This window comes from Centropristis striata, chromosome 7, assembly GCF_030273125.1.
Source record: "Centropristis striata isolate RG_2023a ecotype Rhode Island chromosome 7, C.striata_1.0, whole genome shotgun sequence".
In the NCBI taxonomy this organism is placed as follows: Eukaryota; Metazoa; Chordata; class Actinopteri; order Perciformes; family Serranidae; genus Centropristis; species Centropristis striata.
In genome coordinates, this window is record NC_081523.1 from 22,682,952 (window position 1) to 22,698,667 (window position 15,716).

The 15,716-nt window shown below is 38.7% G+C and overlaps 1 protein-coding gene across 2 annotated transcripts; it reads left to right on the forward strand.

Moving 5' to 3' along the window:
* Positions 1 to 9,576: 9,576 nt before the first annotated feature.
* sprb (sepiapterin reductase b) lies at positions 9,577 to 15,010 on the forward strand. Of its 2 annotated transcripts, XM_059337553.1 has the most exons (4): positions 9,577 to 9,675; positions 9,754 to 9,982; positions 12,868 to 13,155; positions 13,578 to 15,010. In XM_059337553.1, the coding sequence occupies exons 1-4, from the start codon at positions 9,577 to 9,579 to the stop codon at positions 13,730 to 13,732; spliced, it is 771 nt and encodes a 256-aa protein (XP_059193536.1). In that variant the 3' UTR covers positions 13,733 to 15,010. The 2 variants fall into 2 exon arrangements, 1 of the variants encoding a protein (XP_059193536.1); XR_009394687.1 differs by lacking the exons at positions 9,577 to 9,675; positions 9,754 to 9,982; positions 13,578 to 15,010 and adding an exon at positions 11,281 to 11,609 and having other exon boundaries at positions 12,868 to 12,999.
* The last annotated feature ends 706 nt before the right edge of the window (positions 15,011 to 15,716 follow it).

Below are 15,716 nucleotides of genomic sequence, written 5' to 3' on the forward strand. Positions count from 1 at the left end.
GTCACATACAGTCCCCTGATGGATGCATGGATGGATGAGACGTTCACTGGAAACAGTAGTGATGTTGGATGCATCACCAGACAAATGCTTGTTTTTATTAATATTTTTTACCCTGCAGCATAGCACAGTGGTTCCCAAAGTTTCGAGTAGAGTCATGATCTGATTTAGCTTTTACCACACTGTAAAAAAATGTTTGTAGAAAATAACAGTAAAACTGTGTCAAATAGGCCTACATCAGAAATATGGCGTAAAATTAACCGTATTAGACTATTTTAAATACCGTAAATCAAAGAATAGCACAAAACTTTTACTTTTTTCTGTCATAAACTGGAAGAAAAATATAACATTTTCATGCAACATTTATGGAGAATTACCATGATGTGTGAATGAATGACACAATGACCCTAAAAATAACAGGAATATCCTGTCTAAATTACAGTTTTTGCTGATATTAACATTTAAATTTAGAATAGAAAATCCACTCACTGTAATTTTTACGCTGAAGTTCTGGCAAACACAGCTGCCGGTATTTTTCCGTAAATTAAATGGAATAATTTTTTACAGTGCAGCATTGGAGAACAATGAAGTTATTTATTTACAGTCTTATTTATTTACAGTCCCCCCCCCCCCCCCCCCCCCCTTTTGTAACCCTGGGCCTCCCCTGGGGGTCACTCCCCCCAGTTTGGGAACCACTGGCATAGTCACTAAAAGGATTCATGGATTCAAAGTTTTTATTTCTTCAGAATTATCATGATAAGAAGTTGATTTGATTGGTTTTTTCTCGAGAGTAATTTGCCCTGTTTTCATTCAAATCAAAGCAAATTTTGAAGCAAAATTTTTAAATGTTGCATTCAAGGAAATACAAAAAAGGGACTTTTCCATCAACGAATTAACAAAGCTGCTTGAATGCCCTTTTGCCAGAAGATGGCGGTGTAATGTATTGCTGTAGGTTAATCCGTCAGTAAACAGTAGGAGAAGTAGAGATCGTGCAAGAGAGAAAAAAAACAACAACAAAAATGTTGCTAATCGGACACCTTTCGCCACCCACGGGAGAAAATGGAGAAAAGTCTTCAGGAATTAGATTCAATTGGGCAAATGATATTTGTAGGCTCGTCTTGACCAGCAGAGCGGGAACAGCTGATCAGTTATGTGAGTTAAATGTTCGCTATATCGGAACTTATTTATAAAAATAATAATAATAAAAATAATGCAAATTTTTAAAAAGTTTTATCGAATTTTGGTGTTTCCATCAAGTTTTTCTCTTGCGAAAGTTGTATTTATTTATGAACAGTGGTACAAAGCTAATCTGGTTCAGTACACAGAAAGAGGAAGGTCAGACAATAAAATAACATATTGGTAAGTGTTCCTGGATAATAGAAAAAAACAAGAGAAAAATAAAAACGCACAAAATTATCAATCAGATAGTACAGCACTCAAAAATAAAATAATATAATTGATGATAATAAGCATACAAAAGTTAAAAGTCAGGTACTCCATAAAGTAATCCCAGTTTCCCAGAACCACAGGCCCTTTGCCCCTCATTCTTGCCAACATTACCTCATATGATACTGTTTCAGTCATCAGAGCTTTTCATTCTTTAAATGTTAGATTTGTGGATGCTTTCTAGTGTTTCAGTATAATTCTGGTGGCTGAGGTTATCCCAATAATCTGAACTGAATGAGCACTTTTCGACAGTGTTGGAATTACTGTTTCATCACCCAAAAGGCATAAACGTGAGGATAATAGCAAGGTTATTCCTACATATGCCTCTACGAATTCTATCACTGTAAGCCAAAATTTGTCGACCAAAGAACATTCTCATATGAGATATAAAAGTGTGCCCATCTCTTTTTTGCATTTCCAGTCCTATTCTAAAAAGCCTACATGGTGTCCAATATTGGTGCAGAATTTTATACTGATTTTATTATACAAATGTTGTTTTTCCAAGAAAATGGGACATCTTGAGATAACACAATTTGTTTTCTCCAAATCAGATTTTAAGATTATTTTGCGTTCAATATGTTGATCAAGTAAGTCAAAGTAGAAAAAAAAGATACCAACATGTGGTAGTATGCAAAGTATTTTATCTTGTATTTCTTGTTATCTTGGGAAAACAAAGTTTGTTCTTCTAAGAAACTTAAAGCATATGCAATTAATTCAGGAAAACATTTTTATATCAGCTAATGAGATAAATAACTTGTGATCTTGAGAAAACAAATATTAACTGGTTATCACAGGAAAATGGACATAAAAAGAAAAGAAACTGTAACTGAAGCATCAATGGCTATGAAATTTTATTGAGTCTTTCTTGGCATATCAGTTTAGTGTCATCTATAAATCATGAGGGTTTTATCAGAGGTGTAAGAAGTATTGAATTCGGAATCATGTTTGTATTGTATCCTGTGTTTTGTATTGTTATGTTGTGTATGCTGTATGTTGTGTATTGTATTTCCATACAGTGAGGGGACATGTGAGCAGACTGGTGCAAAAACCTAGTTATGAGAAACTTTTGTTAAACCGGAATCTCAATGACCTATCTTAACCTTAACCAATCATTCATTCATTCATCCATTGTCCATGACCGATTATCTGAACTTGGGTTGCGGGGGGCTGGAGCCGATCGCAGCTGACATTGGGTGACAGGCGGGGTCACCCTGGACAGGTCGCCAGACTATCACAGGGTTGACACATGGACAACCATTCACTCTCATTCACTCCCACAGGCAATTTAGAGTCACCAATAAACCTAAGCTGCAGGTTTTTGGACTGTGGTAGGAAGCTGGAGGACCCGGAGGGAACCCACTGACACAGGGAGAACATGCAAACTCCACACAGAAGAGCCGCAGTCCAGATTCAAACCCGCAAATTAATTTATGTTACCTTGTGATACACAATGAAGTTGATCTTATCTTTACTCAACTTTTTCATTCAGCCCTTTATTCACCTCTCAGTTGGTGGTGATTGTCTGAGCTTCAATTCTGTCTTCCTGTTATCCTTTCTACTGTTTTGTTGTATTTGAGCATGATTTATAGTTGTTACAACCTCTTCTGCTATCTGTTATGCATCTTGTGTTTTATCTTCTGCTCTTCCTTTTCCTTTCCTGCTGAAGTGGTGAGCACCAGTGTGCCTCCTGCAGGATGGGAGAAGAACATTCAAGGCCCAAAACACACATGCAGAGTGAATCACTTGAAAGCATTTCCTTTTGGGGAAAGAAATCCTACATACGTACATGTCAAGGTTGTGGGATTATGTGTGTAATAGAGAAAAAGTCTGGTTAATTTTCTAGACCTCTCAGAAGTCTGTTAAAGTACAAGATGTGTGATCTGATGGTGCATTTACTTACTGTGTGTTGTTCTACAGTACAATTGCCTTTTCATATTGAGTCTGATGTAATCTGTATATACTTATGAATTAGAAACTCTCTTAAGAGTAGGGCCTTTTTCTCTTACACTTGCTCAACTGTCCATGAGGGGGCAGCAGTGTTGTGTATTTGCTGACAGCCTGTACTGAGACTCTCACCGCTGCAATACAGCTGTAAGAATGATGGGAAAGACACTGGCTTCATCTCTCAGGTCTCCCTTTGGCCACTAAGGGGTGCTAAAATTTCTACCACTGAGCTCTGTTGGACCTCAGATCTTTGTATATCGCTGCGCCCTCCCTTTTTCTGCCTGTGTGCTGGCTTATGTGTGGAAGAAGTGGCTGGCTGTAATTACTTTGCTTCTTTAAAAAAAAAAGTTATACTCCCCTTTTCAACCAGGAATGCAGGTTTGCTTCAAGAGAGCTCAACGTACAAATATTAAATATTAAACAAATACAATTTGGCCAAATGTTTATGATTAGATGGGTGTCCAGTAACTAGCACTTGCACTTTGTTTTGAAACATCCAGTGAGGACACATCACACACAGATGTTGAGAGACAAAAATACAAACGGCTTCACACCTGCCTAACAAACTCAGGATTTGTGGAGGATTTTGCTGTCATTAAGACATCCTGCGTGAACTTCAGAGTTTGTCTCTCAAGTTCCAGAAAAGTGAAATGACGCTTTCATTCAAATTTCCACATCCAACAAACTATCGATGTTTTAACAGCCATGAAGACATCTAGTAGGAAATCAACAAAAAGCTGAACAGTTTTTCTCATCAGGCTGCATCAGCAATGGGAAAATAAACAAGCCTTACTACTATAAATATGTGGTTACCAGCTAACCAAGTGCTGACCAGAGTTAAACCTGGTCCAGAAGCTCAAGGCTCTTGAAAAGTCCTTTTTGCCAGCAGAGTGGGCTGCCTTGACTTGGTATGGTGAACAAGAAGTACACAGCCTAGCTAAATCATGTGGAACAGTTTAGAGACTGTAAACTGCAGGGCACATCAAATGGCAAAACTCTGGAAAGACCATGCATTTTGCTCCCCACATCTGTGAGTGCGAGAAAGGGATTTTCCACTGTAAATTACATAGCCAACCAGAACCCTAACAGGTTGTACGAAGACAGCCAGTCTTTACAGACTTAACACAGTTGTTGCAGGTTGTGACAGTGGCCTTATTGTTAATGATGTTAGTCTTGACGTTGTGTGTGCAAATCGTATAGGTTATAGACTGTAACTCATTACTCTGCTTGCATCCATGAAGTCTGGCTGGCGACACGGATTATGTCATGTTCCGATAATCCTATTTATCTATTCATTGTATCCAGTTCATATACATTGTTCACTGGTCCTGTTGAGCTTTGATCAGTGCAACCTGTTTTAATTGATTATGTCTGTGTGACCTGTTTCAAACAGGGAGAAGAAACACAAACACACACACACACACACACACACACACACACACACATACACACATAAATTAATTTATCATTCAATATACTTTTTTCTGTTTCCAACCAAGTGTTTTAAAAAAATGTATTTAAATTAAAACTACCATTGAAACTACAAACAAACAAAGGACTAAACTAGCTAATAAACTCGCTAGTTATGATTAACTTACTTTAGCATACAGCCACCTACTGCAGTGACTGTTCATAGCTTAACAGGGCTGAGTGAATGACAGAGCGCCAACCAGATATTCATCCAAATTGTATACTGTAACCCAATGGACTCATATTTCATAATTTATGTACAATATATACTTATAACCTTAGCTAGTGTCATTCCAAAAGTAATTACATTTTACAAGTAAAATGCATCAATCTCATAGCCTGGGTATACCCAGACTGCCTTGCGCGCTCGAATTTAATTTCGAACCTCCAGGCGGTCTGGCAACCAGGAAGGTTTCTTAGCCCTGTTTTAGGGATCCAATCACAGAGCGGGGAGGGACGGCAAGACGATGACGCGTACTACTCGGCACTTGGAAGCTTGTAGTTTTCCGGATCCAACATGGCTGCTGCAGACGGTGTTTTAAATAGTTTAGAGCGAAAGTTGAAAGGCGAAAGGTCTCTCGGCGGCTCCGCTGTCCCCCGGCTCATAGCGAGATCACCGGTAGCGGGGCTATTAGTGCCGCTAGCGCTGGCTCCGAGCCGGGGGACAGCGGAGCCGCCGAGAGACCTGCAGCAGCTTGTTTATTGCCCATAAAATCAGTGGATGTGTGTGGCTGAATGACATGAGGGGGAATAAAGCGTGAAAATAAATAATCTTGCAGAAAGCGAGAACTGGAGAAGCAAAACAGCAGCGACACTCTCACACAGACACACACACAACAAACATCAATTTCTGTTGCTCTACTACGTCATCTGGTATAACTGATCTGATTGGCTAAGAGCTACCTACAGACGCTTTTGATAGACATTCTAAGCGCCCAATAAACGGCTCTGGAGGATCGTAAACCACACCTCCTCTACGGAGAAATGAACGGCAGGTGTCCAGACCTAATCTCCAATGAGATTTGGTCTGGTGTTAGCCAGGCTATCAATCTCATGCACTTTGAGAGCAAAGGACATGAAGTAGCCAGCCAGTTCGGAAAAATCGCTGGCTGGGTAATTTGTTTTTCCATAAAAACCCAAATTTTGTGGCCTCTCACACATTCTAATGCCACTATTCCATCATATACACTGATCTTCTTGCAATTAATTGCATATTTTGAGAATTATTTTAATGAAGAATAAGGGCTCTTTTATGTTTTATTTAAGGCATCTTATTTTGAAAGCTGAATGTGTTTAGCGACAGGAAGTAATTCGTCACAGATTAACTTTTTATGATTAAAACAACTTTAATTGTAATCTAATGTTAGCTTGCGGCTAACGAACGGCGTAATGCAACAGTGTGTTTGGATCTGACCGGCCCGGACAGGTTTCTAGTATTTAGTTCAGCTTGCATGCACACACAGGCACACAGGTGTTGGTACTTTATAGATAGACACAGGCTCCCCACAGCAGCTTTAGCAGCATTTCACAATGAACATACATCCCATGAGCTTCCAATCAGGACTGCATACACATCCCCAGCAGAGAAGGTTGAGCCCTCAAGTAAGGGCTATTAAACATGGCAGAGAAATCAATGTGGATAGCTCATTTATCATTATTCAAACAAAAAAAGTATAAAACAAAATGACAGACGACGCTGGTATAGACTGGTTGATCGTATAGTTTTTAACATGACCAATTCTTAACTCTTGTAATATTCACAAATCAAAGTTCTTAAATATTTTAATGCATGCATTCACAATGAACATACATTCCATGAGCTTCCAATCACAGCTGCATACACATCTAAAATAATGTAAAAACAAATTCAGGACAATGTTCCCCATAACAATGGTTCCCACCAAAACTTATATCTTGGTTAAAGCTCTTAGAAATCATTATATAGCATTACATCTTGGGAAGATAGTTAGTTAGCACAACTTATATACACACTTATTGAATCAGTAGTTTTACGAAGAAATTATGCTGTTATTCACGGAGCGCTCCCAAAGTGTCCTTACCCCCAGCAGAGAAGGCCTAGCTCTGAAGTAAGGGTAGCGCAAAAGCCAAAACATGTTAATGCAAAAGTAAATATACTTTCAGTCGCACAGCCTCATGCTTAACTACAGTGGATGCCGTATAATCTCTGAAACCTCTTAGAAACCAAAAAAATCTAAATACATTAAATGCCATTTTAGTGACATTTTAGTGAGAATTCACTTTACCTGAGTAAAGACATTTTCAACTCTGTTATACCCACCCCCACTGAATTCTGGACAAAATTATACAAGTTTGCAACACATCTGGTGTTATGGGACCACATACAACAAGGCTGACTCCAAAAGTATCCTGTAAGGATGCAGTGGACAGAGATCGACATCAAACTCTCCAACCAACCACCGGACATGGAATACCTTACACATTCCACACGTGCCCCCCAAAAAACCTGTCAATACACATATCAGTAGGTAAAAGTGTTCATCACATACTACACTATCTCTATGGACAGTAGAAAAAAGCATGGAGACAAAAACAAAACAGAATTGCTGAAGACTTATTCCCCACGAGCTGAGACTACAGGACTGCATGTTATCTGAACATTTAGCTGCAGTCATCAAGTGACATCTTGCCTCGCTTATAGCGTAAAGAAATCTGTTAACTGGCCGAACAACGCGACCCAGATGTGAAGTGCTGTGTGGCGCAGACTCAGGCAGTTCAGTGGGTGCAGAATACAGTCAGAAGTAGCTTCTGTCAAACTACTGTGACAGTCACTAACAGCCGAGGCGTCACCCCTAACAACAGTATGAGCGTGTGACTGCATACAAATTTTAAAAAATACAATGTTTTCCATAACAACGGTTCCTGCCAAAACGTATTTCTTGTTTATTTCTGATTTCTTCTGCTCCTTTTTCTTTTTGTGTATTTGACGATACAGTAATGAATGACAGCTAAATGCTGTTTTTTTTCCTCTTTACTGTAAGTCATTTTCATTTGCAATACAATACAATATTGTTTACAGCAAATCCTGTAATTTACTGTCTTCTTCTTTCATAAACATTCTGTAAAGCTCGTTCACTTTCTGTACTGAGTGTTGTACAAAAAAAAGGAACAAAATTCATGCCCAACAAATTAAAAATGAAGAACATCATCACAAACATTAATTTACATATGATCAATACAATAATTTGTTGATTGTAAAGGAAAAAGGGAAAAAAGTAGATTTGACACATGCAAAGTGATTCAGTTTGTGTTCTTCCATCAGTTGTCAGTGTTTTTTATGACACTGTGCTGTGACTGACTAAATGTTTCTGTTGGAAGACAACGTGTGTCAGTGCTTTGGTAGATTTGGTGAACTGTGTTAGTGTATTATTGTATTTTGGAAGTGTATGTGTTACACTGCGTGATTTTGAACATGAAATTAAATGTTTTGGGAATTGTGTGTTTCAGGTGTGATGTCCGTTAACAGTTTTGAAAAACTTTTCAAGGTTCTGACAAATGGGTCATAGCGGTTGCAAAAAACTGTAATACTATTCTCGCTCCCAAAGTGTCCTTACCCCCAGCAGAGAAGGTCTAGCTCTGAAGTAAGGGTAGCGCAAATGCCCAAAACGTGTAAATGCGAAAGCAAATATACATACAGTCGTGCAGCCTCATGCTTTATTGCGGTATAATCTCTGAAACCTCTTAGAAACCATCAAAATACATTAAATGCCATTGTAGTGACATGTTATTATAATAATTTTGTGAGAATTCACTTTACCTGAGTAAGGACATTTTCAACTCTGTTACATGTGACTGATACAGACAGGTACTAGGCACATTTCTCTATTGCTTCTATATGCTTGAATTGGTTAGAAGCGGAGAAGTGGGGAAAGCAGCTTGGGAAATTCAGTGCACATGTACGTGTGTGAATACAATTACATTTATGACTGAAACAACTTGTGATGCATTTCAAATTAAGCTTCAGGTTCCTGGCTTTCAGATGGGGAAAACCCCTCATGTGACATCTATAGTTGAGCTGCCCCCACCCATAACTCTGTGCACAATTGGGCCCATAGCTGGATGGCTAAATGTCTTGCCTGCAGCATTCCAGATATGCTCTAAAAATAGTAATAACAGGCGCCTTAGTTGACCGTTAGCCTCAACCTCATTATGCCTACTGTAGCGTGTAGACGCATAAGCAGATGCAGACGTATAATACAGTTGTTTTCAAAATGTACACTTTCATCATCACATCTGCAAAAGTTTGAATTTTTTCAGATGACGATATTTAAATTTGAAAGCCTTTATCTGTTGATACCGATAACATACTCATATCATTGTCGACTTTACTATTAATTATTAAAAGTACATAAAAATGTATAACTTCTTTTATTAGATGATGCAAGTCAAAAGCTTTTTGTTAAAAAAAGTTAGAAAATAAGAATCTTATGAATTTCCTGATTCTGAATAAAATATTATTCCCTTTATCATGTGGCACACTACACTTCATTGTTAAATGTATCACATGCAATTGATTATCTCTGCCTGCTCATGTTGGGTTATAAAAGCAGCTCAGTGTTTCTCACAAGCTCACAAAATCACTGGGCTCTTGTCCTCTCACATTCCCTCTTTCACATCCACGATTTTAACATTTTTTCCACTGACCATCAATATTCTCATCTCAAGAGAATTTCTGTCAGGATGCCAGACATTGAGTCTACAAACCCCAGGACTCTGGGCCGGGCTATCTGTATCATCACTGGCGCCTCCAAGGGATTTGGACGGGCGCTGGCACACAAAGTAAGTAATCAACTTTTTAGAAAAAAGGATTAAAAATTAAAAAAAAGACAAGCAAACAAACAAATGTCTTGTGTCCAGGTTTCCTGCTTGCTGGAGCCAGGCTCTGTCCTCGTGCTGGTGGCTCGCTCTGGGACTCTGCTGCAGGGGCTGAAGGAGGAGCTGCAGAGCTTCACTGAGGAGCTGCAGCTGGTGGTTCACTGCATGGCTGTCGATCTGAGCACCACGGAGGGGGTGAATGAAACGGTCATGTTGGTGAGGCAGGAGGCTGAAAATGATATAGATCATGTGCTTCTGATCAACAATGCTGGTGAGTCTCTTTTAAAAAAAATTGTCCCCAAATAGCCTACTCCACAGGGCTGACACAATATGTATTTCTTTGATACTGGCACGATGCATTGTGATTTTTAAGATTAAATATTATGGTTTATTACGATTTTTGTCTACTTTTTCAACACTAGACCATGGGAAAAAGTAGAATCATACAATTCTAGAGGCTGTATATGAGGCATATTTCCAAAAACAATGCACATCACATGTCAGTCTTCAGCTGCATCATACATATCCTGCACAGGAAAGTGGGAAATAAAATGCACATGTACAGTACTGTGCAAAAGACAAGTATGAAAATCTGCCTAGAAGAATTGAAGGCAAAGGATGACCACACCAAATATTGATTAGATTTTGATTTTTCTTCTGTTCACTCACTTTACATTTTGTTAATTGATAAAAAATGAACTATTAGCATTCTTATTTTACAGCATATTTTCACACCTGCCTAAAACATTTGCACAGTACTGTATAATACTAAACACTGACTTTGTATGCTGATATGTCTTGATACAGTTGAAACCAGAAGTTTACATACACTATATAAAAAGACACATATGATTTTTTCCCCACTGTCTAACATGAAATCAGACAATCATTTTTCCTGTTTTAGGTCCGTTAGGATTACCAAAATTATTTCTATTTGCTAAATGCCAGAATAATGAGAGAAGGATTTTTTTTTAGACATTTTTTTATTACTTTCTTCAAAGTCAGAAGTTTACATACACTAACATGATTATGCCTTGAAACAATTTGGGAAAGCCCAGATGATGCTGTCATGTCTTTGGAAGCTTCTGATAGGTTTATTGACAACATTTGAGATGGAGACTGGAGACACACCTGTGGATGTATTTTAAGGCACACCTGAAACACACTGCTTCTTTGTGTAACATCATGGGAAAGTCAAAATAAATCAGCCAAGATATCAGGGAGAGAATTGTGGACTTGCACAAGTCTGGTTCATCCTTGGGTGCAATTTCCAGATCAGAAGCTTCCAAAGACATGTTGGGATTCTACCACAGGTGAATTTTGGGTTCATTTGTGGACTTTAACATTTGTGGACTAAATGAGACATTTTCCTGAGCCCACTCACAAAATGGTGAGTCACCTCCATTTTGTCTGATCTCAAGAACTTCAGTTCCCAGAATGCACTGCATTTATGACACCTTCCAGGTGTCATGTCATTGGTCAAGGCACCTTTGACCCCACAGGAGGTCCACTGGCCTGCTATAAAGCAGACAGCTCTCTCTGTCCCGCTCTCTCCATCGCTGTTCTCTCTCCACCGTTCCTGCTTGGAAGGATCTCCAGGAGGGGATCCAGAGGCCTGGATCCACCAGCCCCCCTCCTCCCTCACTCCCTGCTGAGATCCTCTGCAGCTGAGGTGAGGCTCCAACAACCAGAATCTCCTTGTCCACAAGGATCCTGAACAACTGCAACTCTGACCTTCTCTGCACACCAAAGTTGCATTTAATGAACACAAAGTTCATTGCATCTGTCAGAGAAAGCTCTAATTCAACAAAAAGGACAACCAGCAACCAGCAACTTGACTCAACTTCCTTCTTCCACTCTTCTGCTGAAAAGGCTTCCCCCCCTTTTTCACCGGACTCGTGAGTAATGTAACTGGGCTTAGATAAGAAATCAGCAAGGACTTTAGCAACTAGGATTTGACCTGTGATTAATGATTTGGTTTATATATGTGTTTTAAGTATATTTATGTGACATTCGTGTTACGATCAAAGTTGTATGTTAATCTTGCTTTATACAGACAGTCAGTCTTACTGCAACTAACTATACTAACCTTTGACCTGCTCACACACTGATTAAATTAACTGGAGCTGAACACAGCTCATTGTGTGAGGAGTGGTAAACCCCCTCACACACACACACACACACACACACACACACACACACACATGTTTCCTTCTCTTTTGTAATGTATTCTCTATTTTATAGATGTGTGCTTTTATTTGCTTTACTTGTTTAGAATAAATACCTTTTGATTACGAATGCTGTCTATTTAATGTCGTACATTATGAACGATATTCTAACCTCTGCTGTGTCAAGAATTCACGATTCCTTCAACCACTATTAAATATTAATATGGTAATTTGATTATAATTATATTCATAATTAATAATCAGTGTTCCAAATTGATAATTTAATAACTTTATGAGACTGATTTAGGTGAATTGGCTATATTTTCTCTGTTTACAGAGTGGTGCCCCATTTTACGAGCTGACTTAGAGTAAATCAAGTCATATCATTTCTTATAATTAATAATTGTTTATGATAATTATTAATAATTGTTATAGCCATCTAACCACACTTTTGAACCGTGAGATCCACACAAGTGTGCTCAGGTTCACCCCTGCATATTTGGTATCCTTATGGAAGGGATAGCATTTATGATAACGCCCTTTTATTAATATATTCGACGCCCCGTGCAAGGTCATCATTTATTCATAAAAGAGCCATCCTTAATTCCCAACATTTTTGGTGATCCTTGATGAAGGCAACTGGTATCTGTAACCAGATACCCCAACATAGTTGACGCCCCGGTGCGTAATTACAACAGACATGACAGCATAATCTGGGCTTTCCCAAATTGTTTCAAGGCATAATAATGTTAGTGTATGTAAACTTCTGAGTTTGAAGTGATACATGTTTTTACCATTTAGCAAATAGAAATAATTTTGGTAATCCTAACGGACCTAAAACAGGAAAAGTGATTGTCTGATTTCATGTGAGACAGTGAGAAAAAAAGCACATGTGTCTTTTTATATAGTGTATGTAAACTTCTGGTTTCAACTGTATGTCTTCATCGCATGTTAATACACTACAATCTCTTTTTGTCTTTGTCCCCAGCCTCTTTGGGCAACATTACCCAGTTTGCGAGTTTCACCAACCCTGATGAAGTGAACGACTATCTGTCTTTTAACGTTAGCTCTGCTCTGGTGCTGACTGCGGGGATCCTTCAGGTGTTTCAGTGCAGACCGGAGCTGCAACGGAGCGTGGTGAACATCTCATCACTGTTTGCACAGCAGGCCTTACAGTCCTGGGTGCTGTACTGCACCGCCAAAGCAGCCAGGAAGATGATGTTCAAGGTGCTGGCTGAGGAGGAGCCAAATGTCAAAGTCCTCAGCTACTCTCCAGGTATATTCAACTTTATGTACTGACCAGGGATGTATTAACCCTTTATTCAGATTCAGATCACTTAATAGTTCATTTAATTAGCATAAAATGGAAATTTGTCTTTGACATTGGCGTCCAAAACAACATTATACACAGTACACTGTGTTGCCCCATGGTAAAATGTTATTCGCCATAAAGAAAACATACAGTTTACATTATTTTGAATTAAATCTGGAACTCTCATTGTACTCACATGCATGCAATATTGTCATTTTAAATCACATAAAATTACCTCATCACTAGCATGCAGAAGATTGTGAAAGTTTTGAGAAAAGTAAGGAAAGAAAAGAGAACAAACTAGAATGATGTACTGTATCTCCACATTTAACCATCTCATATCTAATAAGAGGCAATTATGGTATTGTTCTTCTGGTGTCCTTCAGGTCCGATGGACACGGAGATGCAGCAGGATATTTGGAGGTTAACAGGCGTCTGTCATAATCTGATGCCCTGCCAGGAGTCTGCGGCCAAACTGATGACGCTGCTTCTGGACAACAACTTCTCCTCAGGAGCACACATTGACTTCTTCGATGACTGATATTGATATGAGACAGAGTGAAGAATAATGGTGTCCATCTAGTGTAAAGGATTGTATGTCAAATGGAAAGACTTATGCTCTAAAGCAGTGATTCCCAACCTTTTTATTGAAGGACCCACAATTTTACCATTGTAAACTTTTTATTTGCTTCAAACCTTTTGTATTCCTATTTATACTGTTATACATTAAGTTACTGAACTGCAAACATATTTAAAATTGCAGTTTCATCATATCAGGTTAAGTCCACGGTCCTATATGTGGCCCTGTGGAGGTGTCCATGAAAAATTGTGGCCCCTCTAGCATTTAAGTTGCCCATCCCTGACTTATATGCTAAATTACTTACTTTTGAAAAACGCAGATATTCAAACTTGCATGAAGCCTTGCCAAGTGTTGTGAGTTTGTAGATTGGCTTTTTTTTCTCCAAATTTATAGGTATAGATAACCCATTAGATTTATTACACCCCTTAAAATCAAGAGGGCTTCGCGACCCCCCGTGGATCTTTTGCGCCCCCCTGGGGGGGTTGGGAGTCACTGCTCTAAAGGACTGTGCATAGTACAATACATAGAACACTTTTCCATAGAAAATATTGGAAAATGCTTTTGTTCTGCCTGAAGTCCTTAAATTCAACGTGAATGTCCCTTCATTTTGTAGTTTTGTGAAGAAAAATGCTTTTTATTCATCAGAAATGCCCCTTTTAGCTTGCTCAGCTGCTGTGGTATTTAGTATGGGTTTAATCAGTGATATTGTCCTGTAAATTAATGTCCATCCTATCCTGTTTTGATTTTTTCTAAATGTGATCATCTTTATTTCTGATTTCTTATTAATCTGCCTTTCATCCAATTGTTGAGTGAAATGGTTTGTTTATTTTACATATGGAAATATAATTATATATCTTAATGTTACTTATGTATTTGGACCAGTTATTGAATGGGTTAACAACCTACTGCACCTACTGGAAGGTGGAGCAGGCCCCGACTCACCCACTTCTCTTGCTAACTGTAACAGATGACAATAAAATGTATTTTGTAATTCAATTTTGGAGCAGTATTGCAATTAACTACACAGTTGCCCGTTAAGTTGCAATAATTTTGTTTTCAGATACAATCCTCTATTAATTGTGGCTTGACTTTCATTGTGATATGTTTGAAAGAGATTGATTAATAAAGTTTTAAGAAGATATACACGTTATCTCCCAAGAATAAATCACATTGTCACAATCATTTCATGGAAAGAGGTTAAAATATTTAATTCCAACTCATTGAGCGACTTTATGTAGTTACTCTCCAATACTGTGTGTGTGTGTGTGTGTGTGTGTGTGTGTGTGTGTGTTTGTGAGGTTGTATCTGGTGTAAAACTGCTTCCTGTTTGTCTTTGTGTCTTGTGTGTGTCCTTCTTTGTAGGACACTGTGGGGACCCAAGGCTTGTAATCATTCACATTGTGGGGTCTGCATACATTTTGGGGACCCAAAAGCTGGTCCCCCTTCAGTGTTATGATATGTTGCAAGTGCATAGAAAAAAAGAGAGGAAGAGAGAGTAGTTTATAGAAAGCACTAGAACAGGGTAGAGGCAGGGAGATGGATCAAACTCCTCGCAGCTGTCCAACGTCACCATACACTCTTGATAGACAGCCCCAACTGAGGGCCAAAAATAACCTTCGGGGACTGGGCAGCTACCAATTTACGGTCGGGGGTGGGTGATTTTTCTGGCAGTTAACAGGACAAAAACCTGACAGTGTGTCTACATATTCAAATAAATAAAAGAATCTGAGAGAAGGAGAGCAAGTTTTGAGTCATGTTACTTTCAGATAAGATTGTTGGTTTTATTGACAGGTACTTTTTGTCTCAGTGGACTAATGAGACAAATCACCACCAACCTATTATCTGTGTCTGTTGGTACAGTTCAAGAGGTGGATGGCTATTTTAGTACCTTGGGTGTGGAATGTGCAGTTGTCATTGAAGAACATAGAGGGCACAGATTGGTCTA

Excerpts from the sequence above, each read along its gene's own strand:
- sprb (XM_059337553.1), top strand. The coding sequence starts at position 9,577 with ATGCCAGACATTGAGTCTACAAACCCCAGGACTCTGGGCCGGGCTATC. Across the intron at positions 9,676-9,753 it reads GACGGGCGCTGGCACACAAA|GTTTCCTGCTTGCTGGAGCC; the intron begins GTAAGTAATCAA and ends TCTTGTGTCCAG. Across the intron at positions 9,983-12,867 it reads GCTTCTGATCAACAATGCTG|CCTCTTTGGGCAACATTACC; the intron begins GTGAGTCTCTTT and ends CTTTGTCCCCAG.